The sequence below is a fragment of the Aotus nancymaae genome, unplaced genomic scaffold (genome assembly GCF_030222135.1).
Source record: "Aotus nancymaae isolate 86718 unplaced genomic scaffold, 86718_ANA_hifiasm-v0.15.2.pri h1tg000014l, whole genome shotgun sequence".
NCBI lineage: Eukaryota > Metazoa > Chordata > Mammalia > Primates > Aotidae > Aotus > Aotus nancymaae.
Genome location: NW_026988425.1, coordinates 63,884,287 through 63,899,106, shown reverse-complemented (window position 1 = coordinate 63,899,106; position 14,820 = coordinate 63,884,287). Strand labels below are relative to the sequence as shown.

The following is a 14,820-nucleotide window of genomic DNA, read 5'->3' as shown; positions in this document are numbered from 1 at the left end:
GGCACACAGCACCCCACTTGGTTAATTTTTGTATTTTTTTGTAGAGACAGGGTTTTCTCTTGTTGGCCAGACTGGTCTTGAACTCCTGGGCTGAAGTGATCTGTCAGTCTCAGCCTCCCTAAAAGCTGGGAATACAGGCATCAGCCACCGCACCTGGCCCTTCACTTCTTTTCAGTGTACCCATTCAATGAAGCAATCTCTGGTCACTGCTGATTAAAAATTAAATCCCCAATCACAATACTTCCTACTCAATTACTTTTCTCTACTTATTACTTATTTATTCCACTTATTTCTCTTGTTTATAATTGTTTAAAATCTGTTTCCCAATTAGAATATAAACTCCACAGTGACGAATCTTTTTCTTTGTTCACTCCTATATCATCAGCACTTAGAACAATGCCTGGCACACAGCAGACACTAAAATGTTTGTGAAATAAATGAATATGTAAGGTTATTTTCAGTGGCAAATTTTTATGATTATTTGCCAAAATAATCATAAAAGAACAAAAAGGGATCATACATAGTAAATAATCCCATAATTAGTAATTAGGAGAAGTGAATGATGTAAACAAGTTCATCTGTAACATTTCCTAGACATTATCAGAGTTAAATTACTTATCAACATAATCCTATATAGAATTTGTAATACAAGTGTAATGTATTTTAGTAAAAATCATTTCATTTAAATACCCAGTTTTAAAAACTGAAAAATGGCTAAGTAAGGGAACCTAAATATTCATGTGAAGTAAAAATTGGCTTTAATCTTAAAATGAAAGCAATATGGAAAGGCTTTTCAATGCACAGAACAGGAAACAATGAACAAAGTGAAAAGACAACCTACAGAATGGGAGAAAGGAATTCCCAGTTATCCATCTCACAAAACTTAATAACCAGAATATATAAGGAACAAAAACAACTCAATAGCAAAAAACAAATAATCTGATTAAACAACAGGCAAAGCCAGGGGCAGTGGTTCACTCCTGTAATCCCAACACTTTGGGAGGCTGAGGCGGGCAGATCACCTGAGGTCAGGAGTTCGAGACCAGCCTGACCAACATGGAGAAATCCCATCTCTACTAAAAATACAAAATTAGCTGAGCATGATGGTGCACGCCTGTATTCCCAGCTACTCGGGAGGCTGAGGCAGGAGAATCACTTGAACCTGGGAGACAGAGGTTGCAGTGAGCCAAGATCATGCCATTGCACTCCAGCCTGGGAAACAAGAACAAAACTCCCTCTCAAAAAAAAAAAAAAAAGAATATGCAAAAGACCTGAATAGACACTTCTCAAAAGACATACAAATGGCCAACAGGTATTTGAAAAAATGTTCAACATCATTAATCATCAAGTAAACGCAAATCAGAACTGCACTGAGATATCGTCTCACTGCAGTTAAAATGGCTACTATTAAAAAGACAAAAAAATTACAAATACTGGTCAGGATGTGGAGAAAGGGGAAAACTCATATGCTGTTCATAGGAATATAAAGTAGAAATGCCATTATGGAAAAAAGTATGGAAATTCCTCAAAAAACTAAAAATAGAACTACCATTTGATTCAGCCATCCTACTGCCAGGTATATGTCCAAAAGAAAGGAAATCAGTTTATCAAAGAGATATCTGAATTCTCATGTTACTGCAGTGCTATTCACAATAGCCAATACATAATACCAACCTAAATGTCCAGCAACAAATGAGTAAAGAAAGTGAGAAAGTGTGGTATACAGCAACACAGATGAAACTAGAGGTTATTATGTTAGGTGAAATAAGCCAGGCACAGAAAGACAAATATTGTATGTTCTCACTCATATGTAGCAGCTTAAAAAGTGGATCTCATGGAGGTAGGGATTAGATTGGTGCTCACCAGAGGCTAGGAAGGCAAGAGGGAAGGGAGTAATGAGAAGCTGGTTAGCGGGTACAAAAACACAGTTAGATAGAAGAAATAAGTTCTGGTATTCAATAGTATAGTAGGAAAATTATAGTTAACAATCACTTATTATATATTTCAAAATGGCTAGAAAATTATGTTGCCAATACAAAGATAAATGTATGAAGTGATGGATATCCTGATTACTCTGATTTCATAATTATATATTGTGTATAACGCATCAAAATAGTACATGTAGTCCAAAGATATGTATGTATAACTATTATATATCCAAAAAAATTTTAAGGTTTTTTAAGATAAAAAGCTCGGGGAGAGGGGGGTGGGGTAGGGGCTGTGATATTGGAAATATAAGTAATCCAGGCTGGGCAAGGTGGGTCACGCCTGTAATCCCAGCACTTTGGGAGGCCGAGGTGGGTGGATCACCTGAGGTCGGGAGTTTGAGACCAGCCTGGCCGACATGGCAAAACCCTATCTCTACTAAAAATACAAATATTAGCAGGGTGTGATGTCAGGTGCCTGTAATCCCATCTACTCGGCAGGGAGAATTGTTGAAGCTGGGAGGCAGAGGTTGCAGTGAGCCGAGATCATGCCACTGCACCTCCAGCCTGGGTGACAGAGTGAGACTCTGTCCCCTCCCCACCCAAAAAAAGGCCAGGCATGGTGGCTCATGCCTGTAATCCCAGCACTTTGGGAGGCCGAGGAGGTGGATGACTTGAGGTCAGAAGCTTGAGACCAGCCTGGCCTACATGGTGAAACCCTGTCTTTACTAAACATACAAAAAATTAGCCAGGTGTAGTAGTGCATGCCTGTAGTCCTAGCTATTCCATACGTTGAGGCACAAGAATCGTTTGAACAGGGGAGGCGGAGGTTACAGTGAGCCACAATGGAGACACCAAACTCCAGCCTGGGCAACAGAGAGAGACTCTGTCTCAAAAAAAAAAAAAGAAGTAATCCATACTAAAATAAAAGCGTCACATTAGAAGCTTGTCTAAATGAAAGCCAACTGTTTCAATCATCTATAATTAACAGAGGTCGGGCATGGTGGGTCACCGTGCAATCCCAAGATTTTGGGAGGATGAGAGGGGTGGATCATTTGAACTCAGGAGTTCAGGACCAGCCTGGGCAACAGGGTGAAACCCCATTTCTACAAAAATATTAGCCAGGCGTGGTGGTGTGTGCCTGTGGTCCCAGCTACTCGAGAGGTTGAGGGGGATGGATCGCTTAAGCCCAGGAAGTTGAGGCTGCAGTGAGCCGTGACTGCATCACTGCACTACAGCCTGGGCAACACAGTGAGACCCCTTGTCTCAAAAAGTAAACATAATAAGGTCAGGCGCGGTGGCTCAAGCCTGTAATCCCGGCACTTTGGGAGGCCAAGGCAGATGGATCATAAGGTCAGGAGTTCGAGACCAGCCTGGCCAACATAGTGAAACCCTGTCTCTATTAAAAACAAAAAAAAAGTAAACATAACAAAACAAAATACAAATCAATAGCACCACGTTTTGAAAGATAACCCAGCATGCCCAAATTCTAGCTTCACCTAACCAGAGAGGGTGAAAAAGGATACAATAACAACTCCTCTGCATTTCCCAGAAAGCCAAAGTCATTCTACCTAATTAAAGGAAGGTGAAATATTTAAAGTATATTCATAAGTGCTAAAACATCCTGGATGAAAATTAATAAATACTTTAGTAAAACATGTTCTAGTTACAAAGACAGTAAATTAGATGGACCATGAACTACATACAGAAAGTAAAGATTTTTGCTAAAGAAAAGAACACATCTTGCTTTAATATCAATAATAATAAGGCAGATAGCAAATAATAAATAAAAGTAGTAATGTGAAAACTTCCTAACCCTACTAGCTCATCTCATTTAAAAGATACCATTCTTACCATTTGGCTTTGATTTAGTTACCTCTAAATATAGCATACAGTAAGTACCTCATATAACTCTCTATTGAGGAATTTTATAGTCAGTAGGTTATAAACTTTTTATTTTTTATTTTTCATTTTTATAGAGACGAGGTCTCACTATGTTGCCCAGGCTGGTCTTGAACTCCTGGACTCAAGCGATTCTCTTGTCTTGGCTCCCAAAGTGCTGGGATTACCGGCATGACCGCACCTGGCCTAAATTTCTAAAAAAGATAAAAAGAGCTTAAGAATCTTTGCCTAATATTAAAAGTTTAGTTTTGGTACCAAAAATGAGGATGCTGGTCAAACTTTTCAGAGAAATTACATATACTTAAAAGAATATCATATACTTAAGAGTATCATATACCATGCTTTTGTACCAAGTTAAAAGATAAAAAAGAAAGAAAAAAAAAAGAATATCATATACTTAAGAGAATATCAGCCATGCAATTCATACAGTATTCAAGAAGCAGATTTAAAAGACTCTAGTATCAAAAGTATCTATTACTTTATCCTTTTAACATTTTCAGGATGTGAAGTTACTAATGTAGAAAATCAACTATGCAAAAATATAACCTTTATCTTTGAAAAATCTTGTGTTTTGTTAAAAGCAAACTCACCTGACTGTTTTATTTGTTTTGTTAACATGAAGGTTTTCTACAAGAACCACCTGACTTTGATTTTCATACATTCTGTATTCTGAAACTGTGGAGGATGGAATTTCAATTTCTGTTTCAATTTGAGAATTTGACTGAAAAGACAAAATCATATTCGTATGTTATTTTTATAGCAGAATATACTTCTTAAAATATTTCCATCATTAAGAAAGATACTTAGTTTTGAAGAATTCCTTTTCTTTTTTAAATGTTTATTTATTTATTTATTTGAGATAGTCTCATTATGCTGCCCAGGCAGGTCTCAAACTCGTAGGCTCAAGTGATCCTCCTTCCTCAGCCTCCTGAGTAACTGAGATTACAGGCACATACCACCATGTGTGGTTAATTCTTTAAAATTAGATTCAAACTGGATATATAATGTTCATATTCTGTTGCCAAAACAAGGATGCCTAGTTCAGAGAAAAGTTTCAAAGATTATTGCAATAATATGTTTACATAATACTTTTAAAACTATAATAGTCACCTGCTATGAAATTAAAAATAAAAGTTTAATGGTTTTTTTTTTTAAGAAAGAGCTTTTTGGTTCGAATAAAGATTATTTTAAATCTAGACTTTGCATTGGTAGAGAAATGAACAGAAAAGAACTACCTAAAGTGAACATTTTTAGGCATTACACTACTTAGGCCTTTTTCCTACTACCAAAAGACCCATCAATAAGAGATTAAACTGTCATTCAAAACAGCATAATGTTATCCAACAAAAACAATGCAACTCCGTACTTCTTAATCCAAAAAGCCACTTAACATAGTAGTAAGTGAATAACAGAAAGTTATAATATGTAATGATTTTATTGTTTAAATTTGCATAAGTGTGCATATATAGATCCAGTAAGATATATCAAAAGATTTTCAGTGGTTATCTCAGAGTGAGATTTGCATTATTTATTATATTATTTTGTCTTAATGGAACACTTCACGATGAATAGTTTCATTAGTTAGAAAAGAAATATATCTATTTTCACTCAAAAAAAAAAAAAAATCCAGAAGAGCAAATATGAAACAAAACCAGATACTGTATTCATTGAGTAGAATAAGTGTCAGATGCCTGTATTTCTAAGCCATATCTGAGCTGTAACTTGATATTGTAAATGCATTAAAAGGCTTAATTTAATTACATAACAATAACTCACCACAATTAACACTTTCTTTTCACTTTCATCCCTTTGTAATATTGTTCTTTCTTTCTTAATTACGCCTTTGGCATCACTTTTTTCTACTATTTGCCTTTGTCCTGCCTTTCTTACATTTGGTCTCGGTCTCTGAAGTCGGCCCCTTACTGGTCGAGCAGTTGGAATGACACTTTCCTTCATTTCTTGCTGGCAAGTGTTTATATTATTAGTCCTAAACAAGGGGACAGGGAGAAAGACAGGGCACTTGACTATAAAAAGTTGAAAACTAATGTAGAAATGTAAAATTTGGATCTCCTCTAATAAAGGTTCTAAAAAATACTTTGTACCATTAAAGGGAAATTGCTTTCTGATTATAAACATCTTACTTTACAAAAGAAAGCAGTTGTTTCAATTCTCAAAAGATAATAAACTTATATGATATACCTAGAGTAGCTAAATAGTGGTTGCCAGGAGCTGGAAGAAGAGGAGAATGAGTTAATATTTAATAGGTACACAGTTTCATTTTACAAAGATGAAAAATAAAGGGTAAAAATGAATGGTGGCGGCAACTGGACATCTATGTGAATACACTTAACGCCACTGTACATTAAGAAATAGTTAAAATAAAAAATAGTTAAAATGGTAAATTTTATGTTATATGTATTTCACCAATTTTTAAAAGGTAATGGATATATATAGCTTATATACATACAGGCTGAGTAGCCCTCATCCAAAATGCTTAGGACCAGAAATGTTTCAGATTTCAGATTTTTTTAGATTTGGAAATATATGCATTATACTTATCAGCTGAGCATCCCTACTTTGGAAATCCAAAATGCTCCAATGAGCATTTCTTTTGAGCACCACATCAGCTCTCAGAAAGTTTAAATTGTGGAGCATTTCAGAATTTTTGATTAGGGATGCTCAACCCGTACTTTTTAAATGCATTGCTTCGTATAGACTCAAGCAGCTGACAATGCACACAGCAGGCAACCATTAGAAGGTATTGAATTAAATCCGATATTATATTTTAGGCAGTCTGCTAAATCAATAAAATTAAACCAATATTCTTTATGTTCACTTTTTAAATGCATTAACATATCTCAATAAAAATGAGAAATACTTAAAAGGAGTGTCTCTCTTATTTTATATTTTCAAAGAAAGTAACTGTTTACCCCACAGAAACAACTAAGTCATTTTCTTGGGCTTGTGCTGACTGAGAGTCCTCTTTAGGTTCACAAGAATTTGAAGGTGAAAGGTTATTTTCAGTCTGTATACGTGGCAATATCACAGCTTCCTCATTCCTGTGACCTGACGTGTCTTTTTCTCTTGATATCATTAGGGAAGTTTCATCCTAAAAGGCAGAAAAAAAATTTCATTCAGGGTTCCTAAAAGTATAAAGAAATAAGAACTTTCTTATTGTATTCATACAAGTATAAACTTATATCTTCTTTGTAAAAAACAATAGGGTAGTTAGTCTACACCAAAACTCTAATTCCCAGCAATTCTACTTCTGGAAATGTATCTTATAAATATTTAACAAGTAGAAACATACATACAAAAATATTTATTGTAATAATTTAAATGCCACCTCCCCCACTGGAAAAGACAAACAAAAAATCAGAAATAAGACAGATCTGTCATTAAGGGACTGAATAAATTTTAATTGATTTACAATGCAATAGTACCTAATCATTTAAAAGAAGATAAATCTCTTTGTACTGATCTAAAAAGAAGTTCACAATATTTTAAATGGAAAAATCAGAAGGCAAGAATTAGTGTCATTTTGGAAAACAATAAAAATATCTGCCCATTTTATTATTTTATAAATATACCAAAAAGTCTAAGTGGATATATTCAAAATTGCTGTATGATTAACTTGGGGGAAATGGATGTGATATAAAAGACTCACTTTTTAGAATACATATAATTTTCCAAATTGAAAATTCTATAATCAGAAAACATAATACAAATGTAACTTATCTTTTATGACTATAAGCTTAGGAGAAAAAGTATAAATGTTGATACACAGTAAAGTACTGAGCTATTTTAAAATGTCAAATAAGAATTTTAATTCTAAAAAGGACTTTGTATGTGGAAAACATTCAGTTTATAATTATTCATTTCAATGTTTTTGATGGTATTTTACACAATCTTAATCTGTTATGGAGAAAGTTAATAAAGTAAATAAAATATTACCTTTAACTCAAATCAAACTTACATTTCACCTTCACAACAGAGTAAAATAAAAAACTATTATTGTCACCAGGCACAGTGGCTCATGCCTGCAATCTCAGCACCTTGGGAGGCTGAGGCGGGCAGATCATGAGGTCAGAAGTTCAAGACCAGCCTGGCCAACATGGTGAAACCCTATCTCTACTAAAAATACAAAAAGAAAATATTAGTGGGGCATGGTGGCACATGCCTGTAGTCCCAGCTACTTGAGAGGCTGAGGTAGAATAGTTTGAACCCGGATGGTGGAGGTTGCAGTGTGCCGAGATCACACCACTACACTCCAGCTTGGGCGACAGTGAGACTTTGTCTCAAAAAATAAAAATAAATAAAAAACTATTTTTATATATATACATATATATATTTTTTTATTGTACTTTAGGTTCTGGGGTACATGTGCAGATCATGCAGGATTGTTGCATAGGTATATACATGGCAATGTGGTTTGCTGCCTCCACCCCCCCAATAAAAAACTATTATTCTCATTTTTCCTATGAAGAAAATTGTTTCATCAGTGGTCACAAAGCCAGAACTGGAACCAGAGCCCAGACCTCCTAAACGCTTTCCCACAACAGGCTTGTCCATCATCAGATATCTGAGATTCTTACACAAATTGCTTGTAATAATGAGGCACATTAAGCATGGGAACAATATAACATGCAGCAAAAATTACACAGAAATATTTGTAAAATTTTAATGCCAGGTGCTTTTAGTAGCCCTTAACTTAAAAAAAAAAATACCCACACAGAACTTCCATTTTAAATATCACTCACATATTGAGAAGGGACAGTATCAGGTTGTTCATTATTCTCTTGCATCACAACAGTCTCCATTTTCTTGGTTTCTGATTTCTTCCCAGATACATATTTTTCTGATTCTGTAGTCTCTCTCTTCAAAGCTGCCCTTGCTAAGTTTGGTTTTGGTCTTTTGAATCGACTTCTCACAAAAGGTGCTGGTTTAATTTCAAGTGGCTTCTGTTCTTGAGGAAGAGATTTGCTTTTGGAACAAAGATTATCAAGCTTTAGAATGAACTGAAGGGGCAGTGGCAACAGAGTTTCAGGACAACCTTAGAGACTGGCAGTAAACATTTAATTCTTTCTTGTTGGAGACAGGGTCTTGTTCTGTCACCCAGGCTAGAGTGCAATGACACAATCATAGTTCACTGCAGCCTTGACCTCCATGGGCTCAGGTGATCCTCCCATCTCAGCCTCCCAAGTAGCTGGGACTATAGGCATATGCCACCACACCCAGCTAGTTTTTGTATTTTTGTAGCGATGGGTTTCTACAGCCTGTTGCCCAGGCTAGTCTCAAACTCCTGGGCTCAAAGGATTCACCCACCTTAGCCTCCCAAACTGCTAGGATTACAGGTGTGAGCCGCCATACTTGGCCTAATTCTAATTCTTAACAGGAAAACAAATCGAACTATCTGGTAGATCCTGAAAAACATGAGTGGTACAATCCAGGTATGAGCCTAGGAATTATATCATCTCTGTGCAAAGAAAATATGAGTCTGTCAAACCTGTATTGATTTAAGACTGTTACAATTTTGTATGTCAGTAACTTTGGGGAAATGGATGCGATATAAAACTGTCAGAGTGACTTCAATCCTCTCCCAGTCTTCCCAAAACTATCTTAAATCTCTAACACTATCCTGCATATATTATACCTTGAAATCTCACTTAAACATAATCTGCAAATATAACTTAATATCTGTGTCTTTAAAAACACACTTGTACCTTAAATTAATATCTGAAAACTGCTCTGGAACATCTGGAGATCGAAGCCCCTGGACTTCTGTTTTATCAGATTCATGAGTCTGTGAAGAAACCTTGAAATGACTTAAGTTACTTGATTCTTTTTCAGGATTTCTTTTTTCTTCTACAGGTGTATGCATCATCGACAGTACTTCACTGCTGATATTCTAGAAAAACAGTCAAATAAATCAGCACAAATAAAATATTCTTTAAACATCTCATATATTTAAAACAAAAGTCTACTATATTCTAAACATTTTCCTTTAAACTTATTTACAAGTTTTTAATTCTTAAATAAAATTTAACTTCCGAATGTTAAAACCTGAAATTCAGGAAACTCTTCAAAGCACTGAAACATAGAAACTTAGGGCTATAAAAGACTAAACTTTTAGAGATTTTTAAGTGTTGTTGGACTTAAAGACAAAATAATGGAATTATTCTGGTAACTTTTCTCTGAAAAAAGCACTCAAAAAAATTTTAAAGGACAGAAAAATACATACTTTAATATCTAGTGAAGGCATAGCGCTGCAGTCACTGCTACCACTCTGCATTAAATGTGTCTCAGTTTGTTTTGAGGTACTGGTCTCCTCTAGCTCATTTTCCCTTGGAGAAATGTCTGTCTTTCCAGTTTTTTTCAATTCTGCCACCGTTTCCTCAGTAACACAGATCTCTTCAGATCCACTCTCTCTAAAATTTTCTATTCCAGTTACTTTCAAATCTGCCTCCATTTCTTCAATGGCAGCCATCTCTCCTGATACTTTCTCCATCATGGAAATGTCTTCTTTTCCCGTTTCTTTCAAATCAATCTCCCTTTCCCTTACAGCATTGATCTCCACTAGCCCCTTTTCCCTTTGGGAAATTTCTTCTCTAACTTCTTTCAAATCTGTCTCCATTTTACCTATAGGCTTGACTTCCTCTGGGCCTTTTTCCTGTGGAGATATTTCTCTTTCAGTTTCTTCCAAATCTATGTCTATTTCCTTAGTGGCATCAACCACCTCTGGTGTCTTCTCCCTTGAGGAACTCTCTCTTCCAGTTGCTTTCAAATCTGTCTCCATTTCACCTACATGCTTGATTTCCTCTGAGCCATTTTCCTCTGGGGATATTTCTCTTCTTCCAGTTTCTTCCAAATCTTTGTCTATTTCCTTAGTGGCATCAATCACCTCTGGTACCTTCTCCCTTGGGGAAATCTCCCTTCCAGTTGCTTTCAAATTTGTCTCCATTTCACCTACAGGCTTGACCTCCTCTAGGCCTTTTTCCTGTGGAGATATTTCTCTTCTTCCAGTTTCTTCCAAATCTTTGTCTATTTCCTTAGTGGCATCAATTACCTCTGGTGTCTTCTCCCTTGAGGAACTCTCTCTTCCAGTTGCTTTCAAATCTGTCTCCATTTCACCTACAGGCTTGACTTCCTCTGGGCCATTTTCCTCTAGGGATATTTCTCTTCTTCCAATTTCTTCCAAATCTTTGTCTATTTCCTTAGTGGCATCAGTCACCTCTGGTGCCTTCTCCCTTGGGGAAATCTTCCTTCCAGTTGCTTTCAAATCTGTCTTCATTTCACCTACAGGCTTGACCTCCTTCAGGCCTTTTTCCTGTGAGGATATTTCTCTTTCAGTTTCTTCCAAATCTTTGTCTATTTCCTTAGTGGCATCAATCACCTCTGGTGTCTTCTCCCTTGAGAAACTCTCTCTTCCAGTTGCTTTCAAATCTGTCTCCATTTTACCTACAGGCTTGACTTCCTCTGGGCCATTTTCCTCTGGGGATATTTCTCTTCCTCCAGTTTCTTCCAAATATTTGTCTATTTCCTTAGTGGTATCAGTCACCTCTGGTGTCTTGTCCTTTGGGGAAATCTCCCTTCCAGCTGCTTTCAAACCTGTCTCCATTTCCATAGTGACATCAATCACATCTACAATCTTCTCCCTGGGAGAAATGGCTCTTCCTCCTAATTCTTTTAAATCTGACTGCATTTCTTTAGTAGTACTAATATCTTCTGCTACCATCTCCCTTGGTGAGGTATCTGGTGTTACAGTTTCTCTCAATGCTGCTGTCATTTCCCCAGAGACAGCTATCTTCTCTAGTAACTCTTCCTTTGAGGAAATTTCTCTTCTTCCAGTTCTTCTTCCTATGTTTGGCTTTGGTTTCTGAAATCGAGTCCTTAGAATTGAGACTTGGTCACGTTTATTTGCTTTATTATTCTCTTGAATGCTATAAAAAAAAAAAAAAAGGGCACACAATCAAGTTTTAAACCAGACTGCCTGCTGAAAGAGATGATGTTTGAGAAATCACTACAGAAACACCAGAAACTCTCAAATTCGAAAAAATTAAGGAAGCCCTAGGAATCTCTGGGTAAAATTTAAAAATTGAAAGAAAAACATCTCACCTTTCGAAATCATAGCAAAAATGTTAAACATATATATCTAGTAAGGTCAATTAGTATAGAAGCCATTTAATTCTAATAGTCTCTTTCCAACTGTCATTCACACCACTGTTTGTAAATACTGGCTGGGAAAGACTCTCCAGTTCTCTGCATTAGAGCTAGATCAATGTATGTCTGCTATTTCTACCTATTCATCCCTTCTATCTTTTACCCAGACAAATGCTTTGCCATAATAGACCTGACCACCTCAAATACCTAGATACAAGTATGACTTGACTAAGATTAAATCTTATGACTACAATGAGGTCTGCTCTCCTTACCTTTTAAAACCAATTTTAAATGAGATTTCCTATACAGATATTTCTCTAAGAGCTTGTTATTTGATTAATACAAGTATTTGATAACACAAGTCAAAAATAAAAGGATAGATTAAATACACAATATTTTGCTGAATGCTTTGGGCACAAAATCACTATCAAAAACAAGCACCTTGCTCTCCAGAAAAGCAGCAGCACTTTTTGCTTTGTGTTCTGTTTATTATAATAGATAGGAAAATCAATAAACATATAAATGAGTGAAAGAGCTTTTAAATGACTCACCAGAAAAGTTAATATTGGGCAAAAGCTAGATCAAATGAAACACTAGATTTATTCAGCCATGTCAGACTGAACAAGTATATAACTATACATTCAACAGCTTAAAAAAAGATGTATTGGGCTGGGCACGATGCCTCATGCCTGCAATCCTAGCACTTTGGGAGGCAGAGGCAGCCCATCTCTACTGAAAAAAAAAAAGACCCCAATCAGCCAGGTATGGTGGCATACACTTGTAGTGCCAGCTATTCAGGAGGCTGAGGTGGGAGGATCACCTGGGCCCAGAAAGGATAAGGCTGCAGTAAGCCATGATCATGCCACTGTACTCCAGACTGGGCGACAGAGCAAGATCCCATCTCAAAACAAATAAGCAAAAGATTTATTTAAAAGTATGCTAGGCCAGACGTGGTAACTCAGCCTGTAATCCCAGCATTTTGGGAGGCTGAGGCAGGCAGATCATTTGAGGTAAGGAGTTTAAGACCAGCCTGGTCAACAAGGTAAAACCCGTCTCTACTGAAAATACAAAAATAAGCCAGGGGTGGTGGCGTAAGCCTGTAATCTCAGCTACTTAGAAGGCTAAGGCAGGAAAATAGCTGGAACCCAGGAGGCAGAGGTTGCAGTGAGCCAAGATCACGCTATTGCACTCCAGCTGGGCAACAGAGCAAGACTCTGTCTCAAAAAAAAAAAAAAAAAAAGTATGCTATTGCTTGTTTCAACTTCTCTAGGTCCTAAACTATCCTTTCTCATTGAAATAACTGTTTTCAATAATGCAATTTTTGATAGTACAAGACAGGTCCTTAGGAATAAAATTGCTTGTCAAACTGTACTTGTTTACATAACTTAAATGTTTATATCCATCATTAACTTTAGTAATTGACAACATTAAATGTAAAATTAATAGCAATCCATAGAGGAAATTTAATTTGATCAGTCCTGAATGGACTGCATTCCATTTTTTGATTTATGATACTTTTCATCTCCATCCAGAAACATCTATAGGGAGATTACTGTGCTAACAATCTTTGGTTTGGGTATCATGGGAAGAAAGATAAACTCTTTATAAAGTCACATTTTGAAAACAGGCATATTCTTCAAACATGTAAATGCTTGAAGCAAAGGCTTTATTAATAATTTCATTATTCTGATATTGGTTAAGATTATAAGATACAGATATACAATGTTATAATTATATTCTATGTGCTTAGGTTTTTTAAACTGCCATTACAGCATAGCATTAGATTGTTTCTAAGTAACAAAAGGGGTGCATAATTGACTGAAGTGCAGTATCTGAGATTGGATATCAGACACAAAATTGAACTAGATTATTTCTCAATTTAAAATATACAGTGGATCCACAAACTCCTCAGATCACAAATCTGAGAATAAAAGCAAAGCAAGAGGATTAAGAATGGAGAAAATAAGATATGGAGTGGGCATAAAACTATAAATCTGCTTCAAGGTCTGTATATGTGTTTTTCTAAAACAAAGAGTTCAAAATATTCATGACCAGACGTGGTGGCTCACATCTGTTATCCTAGCACTTTTGGAAGCTAAGGAAAAAGGATCCCTTCAGCCCAGGAGTTCAAGACGAGCCTGGGCAACATGGCAAACTCTGTCTCTAAAAATATTAAAAAATTAGCCAGGTGTGGGGGCATGCACCTGTAGTCCCAGCTACTTGGGATGCTGAGGCAAGAGAAGTGATTGAGACCAGGGGGTTGTGGTTACAGTGAGCCATGATCGCACCACTGCACTCCAGCCTGGGTGACAGAGCAAGACCCTGTCTTAAATGAAATGTCCATGTGTGTTTGTGTGTGTGTGTTTCAAATATGTATACGTATATATGTATATATATATGTGTTTCAAATATATATATATATATATTTGAAAGAAACATCACCAATCATGACAAAACCCTCAAAATGTTTATATGGAATAGATAAGATGCAAAATTAACCTACAAGATTAAATTTTAAAGAAATATTCACTAGCTTATCTAATAAAGTACATTTTTTTATAGAGATGTGGTCTTGCAATGTTGTCCAGGCTGGTCTTGAGCTCCTGGCTTCAAATGATCCTCCTGTGTCAGTTTCCCAAAGTACTGGGATTATAGGTGTGAGTCACCATGCCCAGCCTAAAGAATTTTTAATGCATTCTCTGAGAGACTGTATCCTACTATCTCTTTCTCTTACACAGCATCTCAAACAGGCCAACATTATTTGGAGTAGGGGAGGGGAAAACTTTGTTAGACATAGGCATATAATTTGATAAAACACAGCATCTTAGAATTG

General features: G+C 36.2%; 1 protein-coding gene across 5 annotated transcripts in view; it reads right to left on the bottom strand.

Moving 5' to 3' along the window:
• Positions 1 to 14,820, bottom strand: part of BDP1 (B double prime 1, subunit of RNA polymerase III transcription initiation factor IIIB) — a 122,347-nt gene that overhangs the window by 51,599 nt on the left and 55,928 nt on the right. For all 5 annotated transcript variants that reach the window (XR_010342596.1, XR_010342597.1, XR_010342598.1 and 2 more), the window contains exons 17-22: positions 10,069 to 11,767; positions 9,551 to 9,735; positions 8,588 to 8,810; positions 6,758 to 6,936; positions 5,604 to 5,814; positions 4,418 to 4,548 (exon numbers count right to left, since the gene is read on the bottom strand). Coding sequence is in view for 2 of the 5 variants with exons in the window: in XM_021673209.2 (XP_021528884.2) it covers positions 4,418 to 4,548; positions 5,604 to 5,814; positions 6,758 to 6,936; positions 8,588 to 8,810; positions 9,551 to 9,735; positions 10,069 to 11,767 (2,628 nt within the window). In the remaining 3 variants the exon portion in view is untranslated. The remainder of the gene's footprint in view (positions 1 to 4,417; positions 4,549 to 5,603; positions 5,815 to 6,757; positions 6,937 to 8,587; positions 8,811 to 9,550; positions 9,736 to 10,068; positions 11,768 to 14,820) is intronic.